This window comes from Aquarana catesbeiana, linkage group LG10 (genome assembly GCF_042186555.1).
Source record: "Aquarana catesbeiana isolate 2022-GZ linkage group LG10, ASM4218655v1, whole genome shotgun sequence".
Lineage (NCBI taxonomy): Eukaryota > Metazoa > Chordata > Amphibia > Anura > Ranidae > Aquarana > Aquarana catesbeiana.
The window spans coordinates 117,376,524-117,402,919 of NC_133333.1; the positions used below are offsets into that span (position 1 = coordinate 117,376,524).

The window sequence follows — 26,396 nt, forward strand, 5'->3', positions numbered from 1 at the left end:
AAAAATTATAGACCCTCAATTTCTTTGTAAGTGGGATCAAATACTTATTTACCCCACTGTGTGTGTGTATATATGTGTATATGTATGTATGTATGTGTATATATATATATATATATATATATATATATATATATATATATATATATATATATATATATATACCATATTTATCGGCGTATAACACGCACCCCAATTTAGGAGGGAATTTTAAGGAAAAAAAAACTTTTAGGAGGGAAGTTGAAGGGAAAAAAAACTTACATTTAAACGCCCATCATTGCAGCCTTCTCAGTGCAGCCATGTCAGTGCAGCCTTGTCAGTGCAGCCATGTCAGTGCAGCCTTCCCCAGTGCAGCCTTGTCAGTGCAGACTTCCCCAGTGCAGCCTTGTCAGTGCAGACTTCCCCAGTGCAGCCTTGTCAGTGCAGCCTTGTCAGTGCAGCCTTGTCAGTGCAGCCATGTCAGTGCAGCCTTCCCCAGTGCAGCCTTCCCCAGTGCAGCCTTGTCAGTGCAGCCTTCCCCAGTGCAGCCTTGTCAGTGCAGACTTGTCAGTGCAGACTTCCCCAGTGCAGACTTCCCCAGTGCAGACTTCCCCAGTGCAGACTTCCCCAGTGCAGCCTTGTCAGTGCAGCTTTCCCCAGTGCAGCTTTCCCCAGTGCAGCTTTCCCCAGTGCAGCCTTCCCCAGTGCAGCCTTCCCCAGTGATCCCAGCCATTCTGGGCTTCAAAATCGCCGATCGCGATTTGAAAATGGCGCCGCCGGCGCCGAAATACACAGAGCCGGTCCTCGGCTCTTTCCGGCGGCTGTCATTCACTTTCGGCTCCACTTGTAGTCCCGAGCGGAGCTATCCGAACCTAGCCGAGTAGGTTCGGCTCTGTGTATTTCGGCGCCGGCGGCACCATTTTCAAATCGCGGTCGGCGATTTTGAAAATGTGACAGGTCGGGATCGCAGGGGATCGGCGTATAACACGCACCTGCGATTTTCCCCTGGTTTTAAGGGGAAAAAAGTGCGTGTTATACGCCGATAAATACGGTATATATATATGTGTGTGTGTGTGTGTGTGTGTATGTGTATGTGTGTGTGTATATATATATATATATATATATATATATATATATATATATATATATATATATATATATGTATATGTGTGTGTGTGTGTGTTCGTGTACATATATATATGTGCGATTTATACATATAGATGTAGCGCTACCCTCTTAGGAGCCACTGAATTTTTGGGTCCCCCTTTACATATACAGTCAGGCAACAAGAATTTTTAGCATGTACTCAGTAGACAGAAAACCAGCCCAAGGGCTTTTGTTTTGTTTATTAGGGGAAACAACTTCAGTGGGGTTAGGGTGGTATGGGATGCCCAACTAGTAGGATTAGAGTTTGAACACTGCTGATTGGCATTCTCAATTACTTGGATATCTTTTTATATCCCTTTCCTGTTTTATACAGTTCAACTACCTTTTCCCGCAGATCCTTTGACAATTCTTTTGCTTTCCCCATGACTCAGAATCCAGAAAAGTCAGTGCAGCACTGGATGAAAGATGCAAGGGTCTGTTAGGAGTCCAGAAACTCATTGACCTTTTATACACACACACTAATTACAAGCAAACAGATCACAGGTGAGGATGGTTACCTTTAATAGCCATTCAAACCCCTTTGTGTCAACTTGTGTGCATGTTATCAGGCCAAAATCACCAGGGTATGTAAACTTTTGATCAGGGTCATTTGGGTAGTTTCTGTTATGATTTAAAAAGAGTAAACACAGTTGATTGATAATAATGGCTTCAGCCAAACACTAATCATGAGTGAAAGAAAAGTTTTTGTGTTGTTATTCATATTCTCAGAAAAATGGCCTAGAAATCATAGAGCACAACTGTGTATGTGTTTTTGTGTGTGTGTGTATATGTGTATATATATATATATATATATATATATATATATATATATATATATATATATATATATATATAAATACTTTGTTACACTTTTATATACAATTTGTTTTTATGGTTATAATTCTTGCAATACACGTTTTATAGTTAGAACTTTTTTGGTATGAAAGTGTTTTTGTTATATACCAGCAATATTGTAACATTATTCCGTGATATTTCATTAGATGTTATATATTGCAGTGCAATATATCATATGTTGGAGGGTAACACATCATAAGCCAAAAAGCCTGGGTGGACCCCTCTCCTCATAGTCCACTAAAGCTGACCATCGAGTACTAAGTGAGGGGCTCTCATTAAGGCCCCTTTCACACTGGGGCGGTGGGGGCGTCGGCGGTACAACATCGCTATTTTTAGCGCTGCTGTACCGTCGTTCTTGCAGCGGTATTCGGCCGCTAGCGGTTCGGTTTTAACCCCCGCTGGCAGCCGAAAAAGGGTTAAAATCCCTCGTACAGCGCGGCTATAGCCGCGGTATTGCCGCGGTATAGCCGCGCTGTCCCATTGATTTCAATGGGCAGGAGCGGTGAAGGAGCGGTGAATACACCGCTCCTTCACCGCTCCAAAAAAGCGGTTTGCAGGACTTTTTTCACCGTCCTGCCTGCGCACCGCTTCAGTGTGAAAGCCCTCGGGCTATCACACTGTACAAACAGCGGAGGCTGTTTAGGGGCGGTTTGCAGGCGGTATTTTTAGCGCAATACCGCCTGCAAACCGCCCCAGTGTGAAAGGGGTCTTAGAGAGACTCCATCCAAAGTGAAAAAGGGAACACATACTGTACATCATAGCTGCCAACTGTCCCTGATTTGAAACAAAGGCCCTCTGTCCTTCTTTCCTTCTTATTTCCCCTCATTTTGGTCTGATCTATATAGTTGTATATAAAATGCACTATTTCTTTTTCAAAAAGCGTTTCCCAGTGCTAAACTTTTCATCCAATTTCTAAATTGCTGCATTTGTAAATGTCAAAAGCCAGTAAAAAGGAATAGTAGTGGTAAAATAGCACTTGTGGGTTTAACTAATCAATTTTATTGTACAATTCACCTTTAAAGGGACATGACAGGGTGTATGTCCTATACCTACATACTTGTGCTAATAGGTGTCCCTCATTCCCATCTCAAAAAGTTGTGAGGTATACATAAATAAGTGCAGGTAACCCACAAAATAAATATGCAAAAAAAAAAAAGTGAAAATGCAATGGCAAGGCATTGCAGCCTGGTAACAAAAACTCAGCGCTAATCAAAAAATCAGGTAAGTATACATAACAGTGATCAAACGAAATCTATAGAAAACACCATGCACAAATGACAGTACAAAAGTGAATCCAAAAAAATGAGTACACAAAGTTTGTAAAAAAAAGTGCAAAAAAGGAAGAAGAGAATGGTGATATTCCCAGAATGATTACAGAAGATACATCAGGACACACAGGCAAATAAATCCCCAGATCATCCAGTGGAGATAGCAATGAACCTGGCAGCTTAGAGGGGGTGTTGGCTTTCAAATAAATGAAAAAGGCAGAAAAACGCCTCAGGGAGTATATCCCAAACACATCCACATAGATAATGGCGGCCTTGGTCACCCTCGGTTCCTCTCTTCCACTCACAGCATCAGGGAGCCTTAATAGTTGTTACTACCTCTGATAGGGTTGGTTGTGGTCCTCCCTCTGATGCAGCCAAGCTGGGAGTCTACCATCATCAGTGAGTGGCAACCATATCACCCAGTCTCTATTGCCATCACCAACACGATCCATTCCCCAACTGTCCTTCCATCCCTGGTCCCTGGACACCAAAAAGGTTGGGGACCGCTGAGGGTTGATACAAACCAATTTACCTTGAGAGGGGTGCTTACAATGATCTGTTTTTTTTTTTTTTTTTTTTTCATTTATGTAAAACCTTTATCCCAAAAGGAACAAAACGTTTGCTCTAACAGCTCAAAAGGTATTATCTGAAGTTTGGTTTAAGTTTGTTTAGTGTATATAAATTTGCTAGTCATTCTAACACTCCCCTCCCCCAGACTAACTATGCTGCTGCCCAAATTTGTCTCTGTGCTCCTAAAATGTGGGCATAGGAGGTGTGTTTATTGGCCAGATCACCAGGTGAAAACAGAGGAATAAAAAGCTAAATAAAAAGTATTGATAAGCTGCACTATATCACATTGTTGGTTTTAGTTTTTCTACCACTTTAATGTACCTAGTGCATCATTTTCATGCTCTGTGTTTGACTCCCTCAGTAGCAGCACGTTTCTTCATTTCCAAAAAAATTGTGGCAAAAAAGGGTCATTTTGGGGGTTTTGATACTATTCGGGCATTTTTAATTTAGAAAGTAAATTTTTGGTCTCCTTTGTATAGTAGAAAATAAAAAAACAGTGGTTATTAAAAGAGGTTTAGGTTTTTTTGTGGAAATCATACTTCCCTAGGTTGATGCAGCAGCGATCCCCCGCCGGCTCTAAGACTGAAAATTGAGTGATCAAACACCACTGATCTCTCAGTGCTTTGTTAGCAGAGAGCTGGTGACTGTTGGTCACTGCTGTCTGCTCTGCCCCCCCTGTGCTCACAGGAGCTCTGGGTGTGGAGGGGGCAGAAGTGGCTGGCTCAGGCTCTCAGTGGCTCGCTGAGAGCCTGAGCCAGTCCAGGCTCCTGGGTGGATCCTGACCATAGTGTCAAGATCTTTCCCACCTGGACCGGCTCTGTGATGTCAGCGGACAACGGGCTTCAGCCCGCTGTCTGCTGAAAATAGGTCACATGAGTGCAGAACAAACTGCACTCCTGTGATCCACAGGAGAAGTACCGCCAAACAAGCTTTGGGTGTACGTCTCTTAAAGTGGATGTAAACCCGAAATGTATTTATTTTTTTATATCATACTGTAGAGTATAAGATTTCCTATCATTTGAGCCCAGTCTTGCCACACAGAGTTAATCCATCTCTGAGCAATCCTCTTATTGTTCAGTGAGAAAAATCTTGACAAAGTGAGAAAAACTTTGTCAAATACTCCCCCTTGCTGTGAGTGACAGCCTAAGACACAGGCATTTTTTAATTCCCTCCCCCACTCCTTTCTTCAGCAGCTCTGCAAGGATTGGCTGTTCCACACCTCAGTATGATTTGGCATGCTGAAGTCATGTGGTTACTTTCCTGTCTTTTCACTGGATGTTAGAGATCATAGCAGAAGTTCAGTGTAAGAAATACACAGGAGAAAATGCATATTGACAAGGGGAGTGTAGAAGTGGGCGGGGAGTCTACTGACATCACAACTCCACCCACCGAGCTCCAGACAACAGACCCACCCACAGAATCTGCAGTTTTTCGGGTCTCATAACAGACGGAGGGGAGACATTTGACAGGTAAAGATACATGCAGGAGGCATGTATATCCTTATAGATAATCCCTATGGCAGTAGTTTAGAAAGGATGACATTGGGTTTACATCCACTTTAAATACCAGCAAAAGAAAGTTCTATCTGTCTCAAAAAATGATAGAAAACTAATTTTGGGTACAGCATTGCACGACGGAGTAATTGTTGGTAAAACTATTAGTGTGCTGAAAACTGAAAAATGACCTGGTATTACAGGTTGGTACACAAACGGTTAATGTTGTTTTCATGTTATTCTTTCATGTGTCTTGTACCTATCTGAAACTGGCATTTTGTGATGGTCAACTAGTTGACCAGCTAAGTAGGTACATGTATGGTTTATTGTGCCTCAGATGTCATTGATTCCATCCTGAGACAGATCCCCCAATGGTTGGTCACAGGGTGGATTTGATTTAAATCAAGTCGATTTAAATCATGATTTAAATCACTAGTGGAAAGGCTTTATTTAAATCAACTCGATTTGAATCATAATTTTTAAAGAGCAACTGTCATCTCTGTCCCACAGCGGCTCCTCCTCTGACTGCTGTTGACTCACCGACAGTCCCATTCATTTTAATGGGACGGCTGGTGATGCGGCAGTGACACAACAAGGTGAGGGACATGGGGGCAGCAGGTGAGTGGATGCCCGCTAACAGGCGCTGCCACAATAGATCTGAAAAGACAGGTGCTCTTTAAATGTAAGGACGCTTGCTAGTAGTTAGAATCTTTAATATGTGCAAATAAAATGAAGGTTTCCTATTTAGAATAAGAAGCTGTCAGGTTAGTAAATACAGTGGAACCTCAGATGGGGAGTAACGCGGTTAACGAGCGTTTTGCAATACAAGCACTGACCTTGGCAAACCTCGGGCCTTTCCGGCCGTTTCCGAGGCTCTCCGGCGCCCCCCCCCCCACCTCTGGCCGCATTCGGTATTGCATGCCCCTGAAGTCCATGCGGAACAAATTATTTTAGTTTCCATTGACTTCAATGGGAAAACTCGCTTTGATATGCGAGTACTTTGGATTACGAGCATACTCCTGGAACGGATTATGCTCGTAATCCGAGGTTCCACTGTATTTCCAAACTGGGTCTCTTTTATGACCTTCTGCCATTTTGCTCTTCAAATGAGTAATAAAGCACTTCAAGCTATGTGCAGAAATATAACAAGGTTTATAAGATGTTTCGAAGGGTTCACTTTCATTTTTACTGCTTTCCCTTCCTCCTCACACTTAGAGCCTGGTACAGATGCATTTCTCTTCAAACCATCACACAGTTTGTAGTGTACATAAATTTGCAAAACAATGAGATAAAAAAATATTCCTGAACTTCATTTTATCCCATGGTTACTGTGAAATTGTGTGAATGCATCAATGCAGTGCATGTTATCTCAGCTTGCAGAGCTTGGATTCATTGAATGAGTTTACCAAAAATGTAAATATTGCAGCACATACAGCCTCATGCTACATAACTAGGCTCAATTTCATGCTGAATAAACTAAATTATTAATGTGTCCTAAATAGAAAACTATCTTTAGATAGATTTTCATTCCAAAAGCATTTTATCAAAATAAATTTGATATAAATCAAAAAAATCAGATTTAAATAAAAAAAATCAGATTTAAATAAAAATAGATTTTTGTTTTGATTTTTTTTTTTTAAATCATCAATTTTTATCCACCCTGGTTGGTCATCAGGCAGCAGGGTCCTTGAGGTCTAGCCAGTGCCGGATTTAAATGTTGGGGGGCCTGGGGAACCTAAAGTTTAGAGGCCCTTAAAATTAAGTTATATGAGAAATAAAAAAGTTAAACAAAATAAATGATAAACTGCATTTGTTCTAAAAAATTTTAAAAAATGTTAGGTTCTAAAGAAGACACTTGTCTGATTTTTTTTTTTTTTCACATTTTTATTTACTGTAAGAATACACAGTAGGGTTGTCCCAATACCACTTTTTTTTAAGCCTGAGTACAAGTAGCGATACTTTCTATCAAGTACTCGCCGATACCAATTACCGATACTTTTTTTTAATGTCATGTGACAGTTTGACTGATGGGCACTGATAGGTGGCACTGACTGATGGATGGCACTGATAGGCAGCACTGATAGATGGCACTGATAGGTGGCACTTATGGACATTCATAGATGGCACTGACAGGTGGCTGACACTGATAAATGGCACTGATAGGTGGCGCTTATGGGCACTGATAGGTGGCACTGACAGGTGGCTGGCAGTGATGGCTGGCACTGACTGGGCACTGATAGGTGGCACTGATAGGTGGCACTGACAGGTGGCTGGCACTGATGGCTGGCACTGACTGATGGGCACTGATAGATGGCACTGATAGGCGGCACTTATAGGTACCGATTGGTGGCACTGGCAGGTGGCTGGCACTGATGGCTGGCACTGACTGATGGGGACTAATAGGTGGCACTGATAGATGGCACTGATAGGTGACACTTATGTGCACTGATAGATGGCACTTATGGGCACTGATAGGCGGCACTTATGGGCAGGCCCTGATGGGCACTGAAATGCAGCACTGATTGGCAATTGCATAATAAATTACATGAATGATGAGAGGCAAGGAAGGATATGGCATATAGCATTGCAAAATCCTTCCTTGCCTCACACCATTTATGTAATTTAACATTTATCATCTAGTAATTATTCTGCGATGCCCATCTTGGTACACCTTGCACTTGGCTGCAGTAAGCCATCAGCGGACATCTTGTATATGTTTATGGGCTGGGTGTAACAAGATGTCTGCTGCTAGCTTACTGCAGCCGAGTGCAGGGTGTACCAAGGTAGGCGTAATGATGTTTACCCTCCGTAGACACAGAACGTCACCTCCTTTACCGAATGTGATGGCTCTGGTCACCGTTTTGGGCAGAATATGCGGCAGCGCCTTGCATCCTTGCCCCGGCCAGCTTACCAGTAGTTCTACTGCTGCCAGACTGATCTCCACCCCGCCCGCTGACTTCCGGTTGCAGGTATCGGATTAAGCATCGGGAGCATTTGTGCGAGTAAAAGTGCTCGCACAAATGCTCGGTATTGGTCCCGATAACTATACTAGTAACCCTAATACACAGGTAACTAAACTGGCAAGTCATACATCACAGTTATGTGTCACATCACAATATTTACAAATGTCTTTCTTCCTGCACTTAGCATCTGCAAAATCTTTAACCAACTCATCAAACTGTATCATCTTGAGGACACTGCTCTGGCCAGCCAGTAGGCACAGAGCACTTAGCCTTTCATGGTCCTCAGATAATTCTTTATCAGTGTCAATTTGCTAAACAACCTTTCTTCCCAACAACCAGTGACCATCATTCCTGAAATATATTCTAAGAACTAAATTAACACTTGGAAAGGTATCAGCAAGCCCTTCATTATGTAATAAAACCTCTTGAGATGGAGTGAGATATGACTGGAGCTTGGCAAAGGCTGAAAACTGGACAATTTCCTCAATTAGCACACTACTGGAATCTTGAGGAAAAATATGTTTCTTTCTTTTTTTTTTTTTTTTTTTTATAAAGGAAGTCTGGAGCCCCTTTTGCCCCCTTATAAATCCGGTACTGGGTCTAGCTCAACCTCAGGAGACTTGGTTGTCTTTTACTAGCTGAGAGGTAAGAGATGCTTCTTTTTGTTAATGACACTATCGTCAGCCTTCCCTCCTAAAATAAATGGAGTTTTCTAGATGGAGGTATCCCCCTTAAATTGTTACCCACTATGTAACGTAATTAAGTAGTTTCTCTGTTATCATAAAATGTGCCTTTTTAAAGCAACATTAGATAACTGTAACTGTTTTCTTTTTAGGCAAGAGTCCTGGTCACCACTCGTCCTTCTGCCCTTAAGAGAATCCCAAGGAAGTATGTAGGGCGTTATGTAGAGATTTGTGGCTTTTCTGATACGGAGCTACAGAAGATGTATTTCCAAGTGCGTCTGGGTCATAAAGATGCAGATCCTCAAGAAACAGAAAATCTGGCAGAGATGTTAAGTCGCAATTTGGAACATCATAGCCAGTTGTCTGCCGCATGTTTCTTGCCCTCATACTGCTGGCTAACCTGTGCAACATTACATTTGCTGTACTATACCAAACCAGGCGATCCCCCTATGACACTGACTGGAATTTATACAACCTTCCTGAGACTTAATTTTGCTGGAGAAGTGCTGGATATAACACATCCCTCTAAGATATCTCTCATGCGTTATGTAGCACGCACTGTAGGTAAATTGGCATATGAAGGCTGTCTTTCTCGACGCACACGTTTTACAGAAGATGATGTTGGAAAGTGTTTTCATGTGGAATTGAACAGCGAGGAGGAGCTTAATCTTCTAAATGTCTTCCGGTCTGATGCCTTCCGCTTCTTCCTGACACCTTGCCTCCAGCCGGGTCAAGAGAACCTGTATGTCTTTCCAATACCTGCTATGCAGGAGTACCTTGCTGCACTTTATTTTGTATTGGGAGAACACAAGACTGCTATGCAGCGTCTGGGAAAAGATGTTTCTGAGATCATCAGCAAAGCTGGAGAAGATGTGGTTGCAGTAGTCAATGTGTTGTCCAAGTTTCTTCCTCTGCGCATCTTTGCCCTCTTTAACCTGTTACGTGTTGTTCCTCGGCTATTTGGAAGGGTTACTGGGAAGAACCGTGACAACATAGCTCAAACTATGACTGTAGAAATGTTCAGGGAGGAAGACTCTTATAATGATGATGTTTTGGACCAGATAAACTCAAGCATCCTTGGTGTTGAAGGGCCTTCTCAACTAGCAGAGGGAGTTGATGCTGGCCCAGAGGAAGCATTTGAGTTATTTCCTATATTCATGGGAGGGCTTCTATCACTTCAAAATCGTGCTATGTTAGAGCAGCTCGGGTGTTCAATAATGAACGTGGATGCATTTGAAATCACAAAGGCTCTGAAAAAGGATCTTTTGCGAAGGAGCCTTCAGAAGCTGCCACCCTCTGAGCTCATGGACTTTTTGTTCTTTTTATATGAGTTTCAGAATGAAGGATTTGCAGCTGGCTTGGTCAGTTCACTACGAGATCTGGATCTCTCCACTGTCCGCATGACGCCCCTCAAGTGTACGGTTGTGAATGCGGTAATGGGAGATACCAGGAAACCAGTTGCAGAATTCAACCTCAGTAACTGCCATCTAGATCCTGATGCCATCCACACTTTATCCCCCTTGCTGAGGAGATGCCAGAATGTGAAGTGAGGAAAATATTTACATTAGGTGACAATATTAGGTGGCGTGAAAATGAAGCAAATTAAGGGTTGTGTGTTATAAAAGTAAAGGGCTTAGGTATGAAAATCACAGTCCATATATGTTCCCATTGTTATGTTTATGCGCTATTTATGTGAAGATTGCAGTAGTTAAATCCCTTCCCATGTGCAATCTGTATATAAACAGGGTATTTTGTTTGGGACATGTTTGCTGAACATTTCCCGTCTGAGATCCATAAGCTGACACTTTGCATGGTGGGGGACTTTTATCCTTCTGGGCTGTTGCTGACAGCTTGTATCCCCACTGATGATTGGGGACCATGTGATCACCATGTTAGTTATGACATATTGATTAATGCAGGCTAGAGCTTTGATTGAAAAAAAAAGCCTTCAGCCTCTAAATTATAGCGGTTCTAAAGGCAGAAGTTTTTTTTTTTTTTTACCTTAATTGATTCTATGCATTAACATAAAAAAAAACTCCTGGGTGCAGCTCCCCCTCCATCCCCCTTATGGCTTACCTGAGCCCCATCTCAATCCAGCGATGTGCATGTGAGCAGTGGCTCCCCTGGGTCTCTTTCCTCATTGGCTCCCGCTGCTGTCAGTCACAGCCAGTGAGCCAATGAGGAGAAAGTGGGCCCGTGCCATGCTCTGTGTGTGAATGAACCATGCCCATTCACAGGAGTGTGACTCTGGAGCAAGCCTGCTCGAGTGCCCCCATAGAAAGACGCTTGCTATTGGGGGCACTCGACATAGGGAGGAGCCAGGACCACTGGCAGGGGACCCAAAAAGAGGAGGATTGGAGCTGCTCTGTGCAAATCCATTGTACAGAGCAGGTAAGTATAACATGTTTGTTATTTAAAAAAAAAAAAAAAAAAACACAACCTTTTATAATCACTTTAACCACTTGCCGACCACTGCACGCCGATATACATTGGCACAGTGGCAGCGGTGGGCAAATGGGCGTACCTGTACGTCCCCTTTAATTGGCGGGGCTAGCGAATGCCAGCCGCGTAAAGCATGACCGTGCCTGCATGTCCCGCGGACTCGATGTCCGCCGCTGTCCCGCGATCGTGTCACGTAGCCGCAGAACGGGGAGATGCCTGTGTAAACAAGGCATTTCCCCATTCTGCCTAGTGACATGACAGGAATCTACTGCTCCCTGTCATCGGGAGCAGTGATCGCTGTCATGTCAGTGGTAGCCCCCCCCCCTTACAGTTAGAATCACTCCCTAAGACACACTTAACCCCTTGCTCGCCCCCTAGTGTTTAACTTCTTCCCTGCCAGTGTCATTTACACAGTAATCAGTGCATTTTTATAGCACTGATCGCTGTATAAATGACAGTGTTCCCAAAATAATGTCAAAATTTGTCCGCCATAATGTCACAGTCACGATAAAAATTGCAGATCGCCGCCATTACTAATTAAAAAAAATTAATAATAAAAATGCCATAAAACTATCCCCTATTTTGTAGACGCTATAACTTTTGCGCAAACCAATCAATATACGCTTATTGCGTTTTTTTTTTTTTTTTTTTTACCAAAAATATGTAGAATACATATCGGCCTAAACTAAGGAAAAAATTTGTTTTTTATATATTTTGGGGATATTTATTATAGCAAAAAGTAAAAAATATTGCTTTTTTTTCAAAATTGTCGCTCTTTTTTTGTTTATAACGCAAAAAATAAAAACTGCAGAGGTGATCAAATACTACCAAAAGAAAGGTCTATTTGTGGGGAAAAAAAAGGACATAAATTTTGTTTTGGTGTAACGTAGCACGGCCACACAATTGTCAGTTAAAGCGAAGCAGTGCCGAATCGCAAAAAGTGCTCTGGTCAAGAAGATGGTAAAATATTCTGGGGCTGAAGCGGTGAAGGTTTGCACTTGGGAGGCAATAAAAACACAGTTGAGCCATGTTTTTGCCACCCCGACTGTTTCCCCTTTAAACTGCAAAGGCAGTGGATGTGGATGTACACATGTCGCAGCTGCGATGCTTTGAATCATGGCATGGCAAAAATGAACCCCCGGGTCACATTCAGTGGGCATTCTTGCCCCCTGAACACAGACCATTCAACTGGTTTGTTATGGGTTAAAAGAGGCATTGAGGTGGCAACATAACTTCTAATCACTGCCTGTCAAATGCCCTTAGAAAAGCATTCCACCACAGATTGCTTTTCAGGGGGCACTACTAGCGTAAACAAGCCCTTACATTGCCACCTTCAGGCTGCAGTGGCATCTGCAGTACCACAACAGCAGTTTTAAAATATTGATGTGCGGTACCTCTAAGTATAATAGCCACCTTATACCTAGTCGACCACCACTGCGCCTCGGAGCAACAACCTAGATGATGACTATCTTCAGTTGGTCAACTATACACTATATATAGTTTTAAAATATAATATATTAAACAATCTATTAAAAAAATAAAAATGTTGCATATTTGTCAGCCTATAATGCAAAAGTAGGGTGTTTTCATTGAAACTGTGTATCATAAACATTTTATAAACGGGTTAAAAAAATGTTCATATTACACTTTTTACTTCAGATGGCGCTTAATCCAATTGCAACCTCACAATTATTATTTTTTTAACATAAATTTTATTTAATTTTTTAACAAACAAACATAATATAAATCAATTGTAGTAGTTTAAGACAAATGTTATACATTAATATAGTGTGCAGTATCAAATCAAGTAAGTATTATGACAGTGAAATACATTAAGGTTCTGACCAATGAGTGCATTTAAGCATGAGATGAAGGGGTAGGTATATGAGGAGGCCGTCTGGTCTCTATTCAAGGGTCAGGTGTCTAGCTTTCACCCAGTTTGCCCAGATTTGATCAAATTTCTTCGGACAATTCCTTCCTAAATATGTTAATTTGTAGAGAGGTAGTGCTGCATTAATGAGGGAAAGCCAAAGTTGTTTGGTGGGTGGTTGAGCCTGATTCCAGTGGAGAAGGATCGCCTTCCTAGCGTATAATGCTGTGTAAAAGACAAATAGTTTTTTCCTTTGAGGGACTTCAAGGAAGTTACATATACCTAGAAGTAGGGGAATAGGACTGTTCGGGACATTCCCTTACAACTATTTTAAAGTGAACCTGCCACTGGAGGAAAGAGAGACAAACTGCAGCAGATATGAAGTGCAGGCGCCTAGAGGTGCTCAATTCGACAGCAGCCTGCCAAACCTTCCTTTCACCACTAAATCTCAGGCTGTTCAACTGGCAAAGCACCGCAGTCCTTTACTGATGGGATTCAGTTTGAATTGCTTTACTTTGTCATGAAGGTTGATTCTCTAGTGAGTTATGTGCCTAAAACCTATTTTTGCAGTTTTAAGCATCAGTATGTATGTTAAAATAGGTTTTCTACTATTTTGTTCTAAACATTTGCCTGTTTTTGCATTACAGTTTTTACACTTTTCTGTGTTTGCTTAAAATCTGTTATAATTATCAGTATCGTGCTCTCCTGTTTGCAAGGTTTTTATAAAATGGCATCTCTTTTTAGTTTGCAGATGAATTCACTAGGACCCAATTCCTGCAGAGAAATAAAAGATATTCTGCTCCACCCAGACTGTGCGATTACCAATTTACGGTAAGATTAGTATGAATAAATATGCCTCTGTATGCCAGTATGCTGTGCTTTTGTTTATATGGTTTGTGTGTTGATGTCACAGTAATATGATGTAGATTAGAATAGAACATTATAATTAAGGCTGTGTAAAGAAGCTATGGTTTCCTTAAAACAGTCTTTGCATTCCAATACCAGTATATGGTAATGCATTAACTGCTTAAACAGGTCAATTTGCAGTCAGAACGATGTCGTCTTAAGTCTAAGTGCACCTGTTAATGAATTCTGAATGATCTCAGGAGCGTCATAAACTGCTACCATCAACACAAGCCCAAAGCCCATCATTACAGGCCCTTAAAATTTAAAGTTAGTCTTCGCTTGGATTGGATCACCCTCCATGTAACGCGTTGTCAATTATACATTTGATGGTTTAGTTATCAACCAATGGTCCAGAGGAGAAACTAGAATCTTCAGGGCCCCTGTGCAAGAAAACATTAAGAACCCCCCTGACCCGAGCCTTCCCACTGATCCCAGGGCCTTTTACAGAGTTCCCCCTTACATCAGAGTCCACAGTGTTCCCCCTTACATCAGAGTCCACAGTGTTCCCCCTTACATCAGAGTCCACAGTGTTCCCCCTTACATCAGAATTCCCAGCATCCCATTTATATCAGTGTTCCCCTTTACAGTGCAGATCCTGAAGTAAAGCTTAAAGTGGAATGCTGCGGACTTTGGTGTAAAGGGGAACTCAGATGTAAGAGGTACTCTGGTTTGCCCTTACCTCACAACCCACATAGAAACCCGCTGCACTATAACAGACAGGTGGGAGTGCCATTAAGAATGAATGCTTAGGCACCATGCAGTTTGGTGCGGCATGTTTCAATAAAAGGGTCAGGGACACCTTTCCATGCATTTTGACGAGTAGGGCGACCCATTGTAATGAATGGGCTGCCTACACGAAGAAGGCAGGTCACAACAGTGTGAACCTAGCCTTGAAGGCTGGACATCTGGGAAGTACCAATCCACCCTGGGCACACAGAAGATTGATGCAGAGAACAGCACCCACATCTCTGCTTGCACTGTTCTCTCTACCATTGAGGACCTCCCATCATTGCTCCAGGAAGAAGATGTGCCCCCTCCCACATCCCAAGACATCATGATGACAGCTCCAAAAATATGTATACCAAGAATTCAAAAAAGTAATGGTTGGGGTGCTCTAGTGAGGGATATTCGGCTTTAATGTCCTTATAAGTAGTTACAAAGGCAGAATATTGTTAAAATGGGAAGCACTTGAAATGTCTAAATATGACCAATCAACTGTTTCCTGATATAAAACAAGGGGTGTCAGCGCTCAATAGGTTAAAAATAGAAAAGAGTCTCTTCGTAGCAGCAAAAAAAGTTTATTCAATGTTGTACATAGAAAAGAACAAAATCCGGTGTCGATGTAATGATGATGTGGATAATGGCAGAGATGTAAAATTAATTAAAAACAGCTTACGGTATCATCCTTATCCTCCAGTTAGGGTTACCATCTGGCTACACTGGGTTCAGTTGTCACCAAATCATCCGTGATCCCTTTCACATTACCGCAGTTTAGCGCTGGTGAAATTTTTGCTATTTCATCAACTGTTTCCTGATAGATTCACTAATATGTAACTCTAGTACAGTATATGACAATTTTACAAAATATTTATCTGTGACCACCATTCCATTTTACAGCATAAGGGTCCATGCACACTGGACTTAAGACTCTGCTTCTTCGGGAGTTTTGCATTTTGCCTGTATAAACAGTTCAATGTTTAGAGGCAGGAAAAACCCTTCTGGTTTGCATTTTTGAGAGGAGTTTTCTGGCAGAAAAAAAATGCTAAATGCTCTATATCTAGTCCTCAAGTACCCCCAACAGGTCATGTTTTTAGGATTTCCCTCAGATGAACCGGCTGTGGTAATTATGTGTTGGTGATCAAACCAAAATAATGGAAAGCATGAAAACCTGTTAGGGGTACTTGAGGACTGGAGTTGAGAAACATTGCTCTATATGAGCGTTTTTTTTTCTGCCGAAATGTTCATGAACCCTAATTGCTGGTATCAAAGCTATGACACATCAATGACATGCCGAGGGAAAGAATTGACAGCCAACAGAAGTTCTCCACTTCTTAATTGCATGGACCCACAATGAAATGCATGTTTGGAGTTTGCCATCGTTTCCCCATTTAGTTTTGAGGCGGTATATAAGTTACTGCCGTGAAATATTGTCAGGCTCTCCTTTTGGAAAGGAAACAGCTTCTCTATCATACTGAGTAAGGTGGAAAGGTTTCTGTCTTATTTCAGTTAGCTATTAATTACTTGTATGCTTTACATACCGCACATCTGTGTTTGACATTTTGTTGGAGGATTCATCTTATGGTGTCCTTTTTCTGCTTAGATTATGTAATAACCCTCTGACAGCAGAAGGAGTGGGATTTATTATGGAGGGTCTTGCTTCTAACAGTTCATTGAAGAACTTATCACTCCTTCACACGGCTCTTGGAGACAAGGGGGCTGAGATTTTGGCAGATCACTTGGGAAGAAATCAATACCTTGAGGAACTAAATCTGGCATACAATGGGATACATGACCAGGCGGCTTTTAGGCTTGTTGAAGAGGCTGAACGCCACCCAACACTGAGCAGAGTGCAGTGAGTACCACTAATATATGTAATGTATTTTTTGTATTTTAGCTTGTATATTTCATAAAGTCAATATACACAGGTCTCCCGTAACATACTTGGTATACTAGGGTGAAATAGATATACGACTGTCGTGTTCAACGTTTGACATACTGCAACAGTTTTGAAAGGCAACACAAGATTCCCTGGGTCCTCACACAAACATACACACACACACACACAAAAATTCACTTGAGGGTAAGTGAGTATCCGGTGTTTAGTTCAGCTTTAAATTGTATGTATTGCCACAAACTTTTTTCTTTTTGGGGGGGGGGGGGGGTGTGGAGAAAAGTTGAAACTCCTGCCAAATTATTTTTTGTGGCCTGTGTCCCATTGAATAATTTCTCCTTTACATTCTGTCTCACAGACACAAAGGGAGGTTAGAGAAAGGCCTCATTCCTCTTCCCCGAATCTCTATTGAAAGCCAAAAGGGGTTGTACACATGCCACAGTCACAATGCTTTGTTGTAGGATCACCTCCTGAAGGCCTGGAGGCCACTGCTCTACTGCCCTCGTAAAATCAGTCCATCGCAGGTCACTTTTCAGAGGGCAGTATAAACTGCCACTTGTGTGAACTTAGCCAAAATCTCAAAATAGGACAAAGTCTGCTGTAAGTCCTGAAACAGGAATCCCCATTGGAAGATTTACCCTTGCCTTTTTTTCTGGTGGCAACTGTAAAATTTTGGATTTTTCATCACTTTCTGTCTCTGTGACAATAGTCACCCGACAAAAAAAAGAGGATGAATATGCTGGGACACAGACAGCAATAGGGATTTTAATCATTCCATACTCAGTCCAGAACCAATAAGGAAAACAATTGGCTCTTGTACTACCAACAATTTAGAAGAAATTGGGGTGCCACATCCCTGTAAGTAGTGCATCATACAAAAAATATATAATATAATCAAATGGGACTTTTGAGGCACAACATTTTTTATAAAAATATATTGTTTTATTTCATATTTATAAAAGCTTGCAAAAGTATCATCATTCCATATAAAATATTTTTTTTCATAACTTCACAATACAAAACCATAAAAACACATTATATCATCTCCAAAAGTGATGATCCTGGCCCTCCACACGTTTCCTGGACTTAGTCCACTTCTTCAGGAGCCATAGACATATTTGTACACCAAATAATCCAAATAGAAAAATATCCATCATTATTTACAATTCATAATGTTGTAATAACCAACATCCTATTGAATACTCAAATAAATCATCTTTGTACTAATTGTGGTTTCCCCATACACATCTAATGTACCCTTATTTTGTGTACAGTCCATGGGATAAAAAGTTAAAGTGGACCTTCAATGGCAAACCAATGGTCTCCTTTTTGATCCAGATCCCTTCCCCCACACAGTATTGGCTTTTAAAAGCCTTTCGTAAACAAACTGTTCACCACCCAAAAACAGAAATGATTGCCTTGGTCCCCTGGCCTCTGACGCTTCTTTAAGGCATGGGTGAAGTCACTGTGCCTCTCAGCAAAACTGGGAGTTTGAAGTTCCGCAAAAGTCAACTCTTGCAGGAATTTAAGCCCCCAGCTCTGCTAGAAGGTGCAGCGACGTCACCCATGAATCCCAAAAGCATTAAAGCCAAGCCAAGGTTAGGTTTTGAGGTTTTTTTTTTTTTTGGGGGGGGGGGGACAGTTTCTTTAAGAAATGCTTTTAAAGCCATTTGTTTTCTGGGGCAGTTAAAGAAGCAGACTTTTCATTTGCCCCGGGGGGTCCAATTTAATTTATCTTGTTTGAATGAACATGGATATTTGTATGCATATTAGTTAGATGACTGGTAATGTGTCCTTTTTTCCCAAACTAAGAGAGCCCACATTTTATTTATTTTTTAATTCCAGCACATGTAAGAGGGGGATCCACTTACCCTGAAAGGAATAGGAACAGTAATGCCCCGTACACACGGTCGGATTTTCCGATGGAAAATGTCCGATCGGAGCGTGTTGTCGGAAATTCCGACCGTGTGTGGGCTCCATCGGACATTTTCCATCGGATTTTCCGACACACAAAGTTGGAGAGCAGGAGATAAAATTTTCCGACAACAAAATCCGTTGTCGGAAATTCCGATCGTGTGTACACAAATCCGACGGACAAAGTGCCACGCATGCTCAGAATAAATAAAGAGATGAAAGCTATTGGCCACTGCCCCGTTTATAGTCCCGACGTACGTGTTTTACGTCACCGCGTTTAGAACGATTGGATTTTCCGACAACTTTGTGTGACCGTGTGTATGCAAGACAAGTTTGAGCCAACATCCGTCGGAAAAAATCCTAGGATTTTGTTGTCAGAATGTCCGAACAAAGTCCGACCGTGTGTACGGGGCATAAGAGTTAAAACGGACTTAGCATCAGATCCATTTTTCTTATGTAGTTGTAAGCTGATACATTAGTGCAGTTATGCGCTTACCTTGGTGAACGCATCCTTTTTTTTCACTCTTGTATCACACACTTGTAAAGCTTCATGAAATGTTAGTTGTGCAGTAACACTGTACATTACTTCCTGTTTTTCAGATGTATGCAACAAAACCTCAGTTTTTACCTTGGGATGTTGAAATAGTTTTTGTTAGTTTTTTTATGCTGCCCAGCTAGAAATTAATCAGATAATTTTTCTTTCAAAAAAGAAAAAAATCAGTGTATGAGCTGCCTTACAAGAACGTTTGACTTCCTGTTACTAAGGCCAAACTGCACTTTCTTTCTTGTTCATTAAGGGACAACGGATTCTGAGACAATTGGGTCATACTCCTGGGGAGTGTTCTTTACTAGTCATGATGGGCATATGCTCAGAGGTGATTGACAGAACATCTCCTGCACAATTATCTCTAAGCATACATATATCATGACTTATATAGAACACTTGACAAGAGTTGTAGGATATGAGTCCTATAGGAAGTGTTGTCATTTTCATTTGAGCCTTGATAAAGGGGAACTGTTGGCCCCCGAAATCCACTGACTACATTTCTGTTGTCACATTTTAATCTGTAAAAAAAATAATATGGATGCCTAAGATTAGCATCTGGTGCCCTTTTTCTAGATCTCATTTGGATTTATCTGGAATTTGGCCATTCCCACTGTAGTTCCAGCGAGATTCCATCTTAATAAAATGCTGTTCATGCCTGCTAAGGATGCACCAGTGTTTAATGATCACAAGAATTGTGAAAAGCCTTTTCAAATCGCTGCTTTCACTAGCAGGTCCTCCTTTGTTACTTGCCATAAGCATGATGCCTATATGTTAATTCCTAGAGGAATGGACAAAATGTATGTCTAGGATTCAGTAACTGTCTTTACTGGTCCTTTATTTGTAGAGCACTTATGCCGCTACACACGGTCGGACTTTTCGACCGGACTGGTCCGACGGACCAAATCTGGCGAACAATCCGATCATGTGTGGGCTCCACCGGACCTTTAGCTGACTTTTCCAGTCGCAAATCTGACGGACTTTAGATTTGGAACTTGCATAAAATCTTTACGTCGTAACTCCGCCGGACCCAGAAATCCGCTCGTCTGTATGCTAGTCCGACGGACAAAAACCGACGCTAGGGCAGCTATTGACTACTGGCTATCAACTTACGAATACGTCGGACTTTAGTGTGATCGTATGTAGTTAAGTCCGTTCGTTAGAAAGTCCGCCAAAAGTCTGTCGAAAGTCTGTCGGATGGGCTGTCGGACTTTTGTAGCCGAAAAGTCCGCCCATGTGTACGCGGCATTAGAGCTTATGCTTTCAGCCCTACTCTATTATGTAGACAGGTTAGTTGATATTGTTTGCCTTATTTCCTGAATAAGTATCCCGTCAGTGAATATGCAGTATACTCCTTTGTTAAAATGTTGATCTGCAGAACAGTAATGTAAAAAAAGGCCGTGAGTGCCTTTTGATGGTGAACTTCTCTGTGGTGGCTCTTTAGACACTCTTTCATAAACAATGTCACTGGGGTAAAATTACTCATCTACCCCAACAGAAGAAGCGTAGGCCATAACTGGTGTTCCTCCAAGCCAGCAAGAGTTCCTTTTATTATTCTCAGACTTCAGCCTCCAAGCCCAAGACAGAAGCCCAGTTCAGCTGAAACCATGGTCCCCCTAAATCCCCCAAATCTGCAGACAAGTCCTCTACTGTATAGATGCTTGGATACAAATGCTGGCTAGCACTCACTGAAGTGAGTGTTTTATCTTGTTTTTAATATAAGCCTAAAGCAGCCTTTCTCAACCTTTTAAACACAGAGGAACCCTTGAAATAACTTTCCAGTCTCAGGCAACCCCTGCTAAAAATTACTATATCTACAATTATGCATTAGGCCTCTTTCACACTAGCGATCCGTATGTCCATTTTTCATCCTTCCGTTTTCGGATGAAAAACGGACATACATGAATCTCTATGGAGCGTCGGATGTCAGCGGTGACATGTCCGCTGACATCTGACCCGCTCCGATCCGAAAAGTGTAACGGAGGAAAAACCTACTTTTCAATCCTTTTCCGGATCGGGTGACGACGGACACTACGGTCCGTCATCATCCGATCCCCCCATAGGGGAGAGCGGCGCTCTGACAGGTCCGTCGCTGCACAGTGTGCAGCGATGCACCTGTCATCTTCCTGCTCAGCGGGGATCGGCGGAGTGATCCCCGCTGAGCAAGCGGATATTCACGGGGCGGATCATCACTGATCCGCCCCGTGAGAAAGAGCCCTTAGTGTGATGGTCAGTGGGAAGAATACTCCTTACACTTGTGGTGATTGGGAAGAATTACCCCCTTACAGATAGCTAAAAAGATCAGTGGTGTTAGTGGGAACTTATCTGAGAGGCAGAAATTGCTCATTGCTCAAATAACCCTTGTTAACCTCTAGAGCAGGGATATGCAATTAGTGGACCTCCAGCTGTTGCAAAACTACAAGTCCCATCATGCCTCTGCCTTTGGATGTCATGCTTGTGGCTGTCAGAGTGTTGCTATGCCTCATGGGACTTGTAGTTCTGCAACAGCTGGAGGTCCGCTAATTGCATATCCCTGCTCTAGTTGAGAAACCCTGACCTAAAGGATTCTGCCAGCCTCTGCAGTTTTTTTCTTCTTCCAATATATGCAATTGAAACTTGAATGTGGTTGACATTTGGCTTGAAGTGAATAGACCATAAAACTATTGGAATATGAAGGAGGTGGAGAACATAAGCAGATGATTTTAAACATTAGAGGAATTTATCTACAGCAGTTTGCCTTACTTATTAGTAAGGAGTCAAACATGTACTTTTGAGCAGGGAAGGGCTGGCAGCCTTAGGCCTGGGAGGCAAGTCCAGTCAATTGGCCCATTGAACCACCGAATCAGCTATTGATTTTATGCAGCAAGACAAATATGATACAATGTGTTAACATAATTTAATGTTAATTGCAACAAAGGAGGTTTAACAAAAATAATGTATCAATGCAGCCTCACCAGTGTCTGTCAATGCAGCCTCACCAGTGTCTGTCAATGCAGCCTCACCAGTGTCTGTCAATGCAGCCTCACCAGTGTCTGTCAATGCAGCCTCACCAGTGTCTGTCAATGCAGCCTCACCAGTGTCTGTCAATGCAGCCTCACCAGTGTCTGTCAATGCAGCCTCACCAGTGTCTGTCAATGCAGCCTCACCAGTGTCTGTCAATGCAGCCTCACCAGTGTCTGTCAATGCAGCCTCACCAGTGTCTGTCAATGCAGCCTCACCAGTGTCTGTCAATGCAGCCTCACCAGTGTCTGTCAATGCAGCCTCACCAGTGTCTGTCAATGCAGCCTCACCAGTGTCTGTCAAGCAGCCTCACCAGTGTCCATCAGTGCAGCCTCACCAGTGCCCGTCAGTGCAGCCTCACCAGTGTCCATTAGTGCAGCCTCACCAGTGCCCGTCAGTGCAGCCTCACCAGTGCCCGTCAGTGCAGCCTCACCAGTGTCCATTAGTGCAGCCTCACCAGTGCCCGTCAGTGCAGCCTCACCAGTGCCCGTCAGTGCAGCCTCACCAGTGCCCGTCAGTGCAGCCTCACCAGTGTCCATTAGTGCAGCCTCACCAGTGCCCGTCAGTGCAGCCTCACCAGTGTCCATTAGTGCAGCCTCACCAGTGCCCGTCAGTGCAGCCTCACCAGTGCCCATCAATGCAGCCTCACCAGTGCTCATCAGCTCAGCCTCACCAGTGCTCATCAGCTCAGCCTCACCAGTGCTCATGAGCTCAGCCTCACCAGTGCCCATAAGTTCAGCCTCATCAGTGCCCATAAGTTCAGCCTCATCAGTGCCCATCAGTTCAGCCTCACCAGTGCCCATCAATGCAGCCTCACCAGTGCCCATCAATGCAGCCTGATTAGTGCCCATCAGTGCAGCCTGATTAGTACCCATCAGCTCAGCCTCACCAGTGCCCATCAATGCAGCCTCACCAGTGCCCATCAATGCAGCCTGATTAGTGCCCATCAGTGCAGCCTGATTAGTACCCATCAGTTCAGCCTCACCAGTGCCCATCAATGCAGCCTCACCAGTGCCCATCAATGCAGCCTGATTAGTGCCCATCAGTGCAGCCTGATTAGTACCCATCAGCTCAGCCTCATCAGTACCCATCAATGCAGCCTCACCAATGCCGCCTGATCAGTGCCTATCAATACAACCTCACCAGTGCCCATCATCTCAACACAGTACATACACATCTATCCTTAGCCCTCAAAATTGTAACTTCATCATCATCATCACCATCCCCAGCTTCCTTTTCCATAACCATCTTCATCCCTCTCAATAGCCATCTTCATCCCTAACTTCCTTTTTCAGTATCTTCCTCATTGTATTTCACACTGTAACCAAGTCTTCCTCATCCCTGAATTCTTAATGTAATCTCATCATCCACTTCAGTCTCTATAGTCATCCTCATGATCTTCTTCATTCCTCTCATAATCGTCCCCATCATCCTCATCTCTCTCCACATTGTATGACAGAGGACACTCTCCTGATGTCAGGCTATATGACCTGTAGTGTAATGTAATCTATGGTGTAAGATATGTTCTTAGTACAGTCAGAAGAAGTGGCTGCCACCGCACACTTACCTCCCTCCGTGTTGCTCTTTCCTGCACCAGAGAAGGCGGGCTGGGTGTGACCACCTCCGAGGCCGGCCAAACACCCCCTCTCCAAATCCCACTCAATCAAAAAGTGAGCCTAGAAGCAGGCTCCCCCTCAGGGGTGTACTCAGTAGGAGTGAGTCTCCAATGAGAAAGCGCTGATCAGACACGGGAGGGGGGTAGGGAGAGGAATTTGTTTCCTCAGCATGTGTTCCTCTGTCACTGTTCTTCTTGTGCGGCTGGGTCTGGTTAAGTAGGGGCCTCATTAATCCAACCCTGGTGTTAAGATAGCCCTGGCGCACGGGGTGATAGTGAAACAGCCTGGGGGGGAGATTGCCACCCTGCCCCCCGGCCCAGTCCACCCCTGCTTGTGAATGAGCCTTTAATAAGGGTATCACAGAGTTATGATAATTCTGGCCATGGAGCATGGAATATACATTTTGAGTGGACAACTGGATTCATGAAACTTATTGTGGATAAAATATTTGTACTAATAAATGTTTTGTAATTTATTTTCTTGGAAGATGGGGAAATGGTTCACACAAATAAATTAAAAGATCTAACATAGTTTTTTGACACAATATTATATTGTGTATGAAATATTTGTACTAATGTTTTGTAATTAATTTTTCGGAGAGATGTGAGAATAGTTCACACAAATAAAATATATGATCCAACATAGTTATTTCAAATAATTACTTTTATATCAAATAAGAACTAGGCACGCTAGAACACAAGTTTACCAGCTCAGTTAAAAAGCACAGCTGCTAATCTTTGATCAAAATAGGAAGCTTGGAGCTTGAATAATTATAATATCAGAGTCACTTATAAAGCAGAATTCCAGTGAGAAATAACAAGATAAAAATGAATAGCCCAATAAAAGATAAAAATAACAAGAAAAAAAAAAAGATTTTGCTGCAATATTCATCTTCAATCCCCAGATTTGCCCCGCATTCTTTTTTCTGTGGCTAGATGTCTTAGATCTGTTGTCCACCACCATTCAACCCACTTCTTCAAAGCCCTGGCCGTTCTACGCCCACCCCAGACTGTGGCAGGAAAGTGAAAGGAGAAGCAGCACAGTGATGAGCTCATATCTGTCATTTTCTTCTCTTCATATCAGCTTACTTCTTGTCAGCACATGAACTGATTGGCTCCTTGTTCTGGTTTTTCCTATCAAACCCTCCTGTACAGGGACTGCAAGAGGTTGATACCAGGTCAGATTTAGGTACTTGCACTGCTGGCATTTAAAAAAATACATTCACTGATGTAATAATGATTACAGAGCAACATTACAATGTGTCTTTTTATCTAAAAACTTTTGTAAATGTATGGTACTTTTTTTTTTTTTTTTTCCTGCAGTCTCTACTTTAATGAACTGTCTGATGATGGTCTCCAAGCCCTGAAGCCTGTGGGGGTCAAAGTCCTTGTATCTCTTACTGAGGGAACAGATGCATCACGTCACTGGCATCTAATTTTAAGGGAGCTGCGGGCCAATGTTGGAGGTTGGGATCATGCACGCATTAGTGCTCACCTTACTTTACTCCTGCGGGATCTGCAGCAAAGCCGGGCACTAACTACAAGTCTGTGGCGCAAAGCACGGATTTTCCGTGTAGAGACTGAAGTGAAACGTATGCTGGGCAGAATTCAGCATGGAACACTTTGAAAGAGTTGTGATCAAAAAGCAATTTGTTGTTTTCCAATGTTGTTTGCTTCAGATATTGATTGTACGGTTAAAGGTCACCTCCAAGAAAAGGTTTACATGTACAGGGTGTTTGCAGCATACGTACAATTGTGTCAACTGTGTTTATCAGCTTCATGATACATAAGAAATAGAATATGTATGTCTTTTTGCACTTTTACTCCTAATACTTTGTGCATACAAGGGAGTGGTGGCTATTTGTACATTTTTAAGGGGTTTATGATAAGCTTTCAAGCAAGTGTTGTTTACTCCATTGTTAAAACTTCACTTCCCTTGCTTTTTTAATTTTTAAATAAAACATCTGGTATTTTTTTCTGTATGCATTTTTTTTATATAATTAAAAATGTTTTTCAATTCTTACTTTCTGAGGGCAGGTTTGACATTTAAAGTGTGCCCTTGCCCAAACTATAAACATTACAGCTTGTTAGGAATATGTAAATACTTTAATCAAACTTTAAAAAAGGCCAACACTGACATCTCTAGCTCCTTGTACTATGAACTAATTCAGTGTCAAAAATCACAATAAAGATCACAAGCTGTTAGTAAAGAACTTGTAACACTTCAGTTATTATAGTGGTACTAAACCCACAACAGTAAAATCAGTCTGTATATGCAGTAAAGCATGCTTGTTGAACTCACTGTGGAACCTAAGGGGTTAATCATCTGCATTGTGTAAAAAGGCTGTGTGATCCTGTATGTACAGATCCTCCTCTTGTTCCACTGGCTCCGAAACAGGTCTGGATAAGAGAGTTACTGGAATCAGGCTGCACATGCTCAGTTTGGTATGTATTGCTGGAAAGTTTTTTTTTCTTAGGAGAGTACATGTGATCAGCACAATCCAGACAGAGGGTTAGGGGTCCTGTAGCCTGATAGGACA

At 42.3% G+C, this 26,396-nt stretch overlaps 1 protein-coding gene across 3 annotated transcripts in view; it reads left to right on the plus strand.

Moving 5' to 3' along the window:
* Positions 1-25,834, plus strand: part of NLRX1 (NLR family member X1) — a 65,109-nt gene extending 39,275 nt beyond the window's left edge. For all 3 annotated transcript variants that reach the window (XM_073602531.1, XM_073602534.1, XM_073602532.1), the window contains 4 exons: positions 9,107-10,500; positions 14,011-14,097; positions 16,493-16,744; positions 25,180-25,834. In XM_073602531.1, coding sequence (XP_073458632.1) covers positions 9,107-10,500; positions 14,011-14,097; positions 16,493-16,744; positions 25,180-25,483 — 2,037 coding nt within the window. In that variant the 3' untranslated portion in view covers positions 25,484-25,834. The remainder of the gene's footprint in view (positions 1-9,106; positions 10,501-14,010; positions 14,098-16,492; positions 16,745-25,179) is intronic.
* The last annotated feature ends 562 nt before the right edge of the window (positions 25,835-26,396 follow it).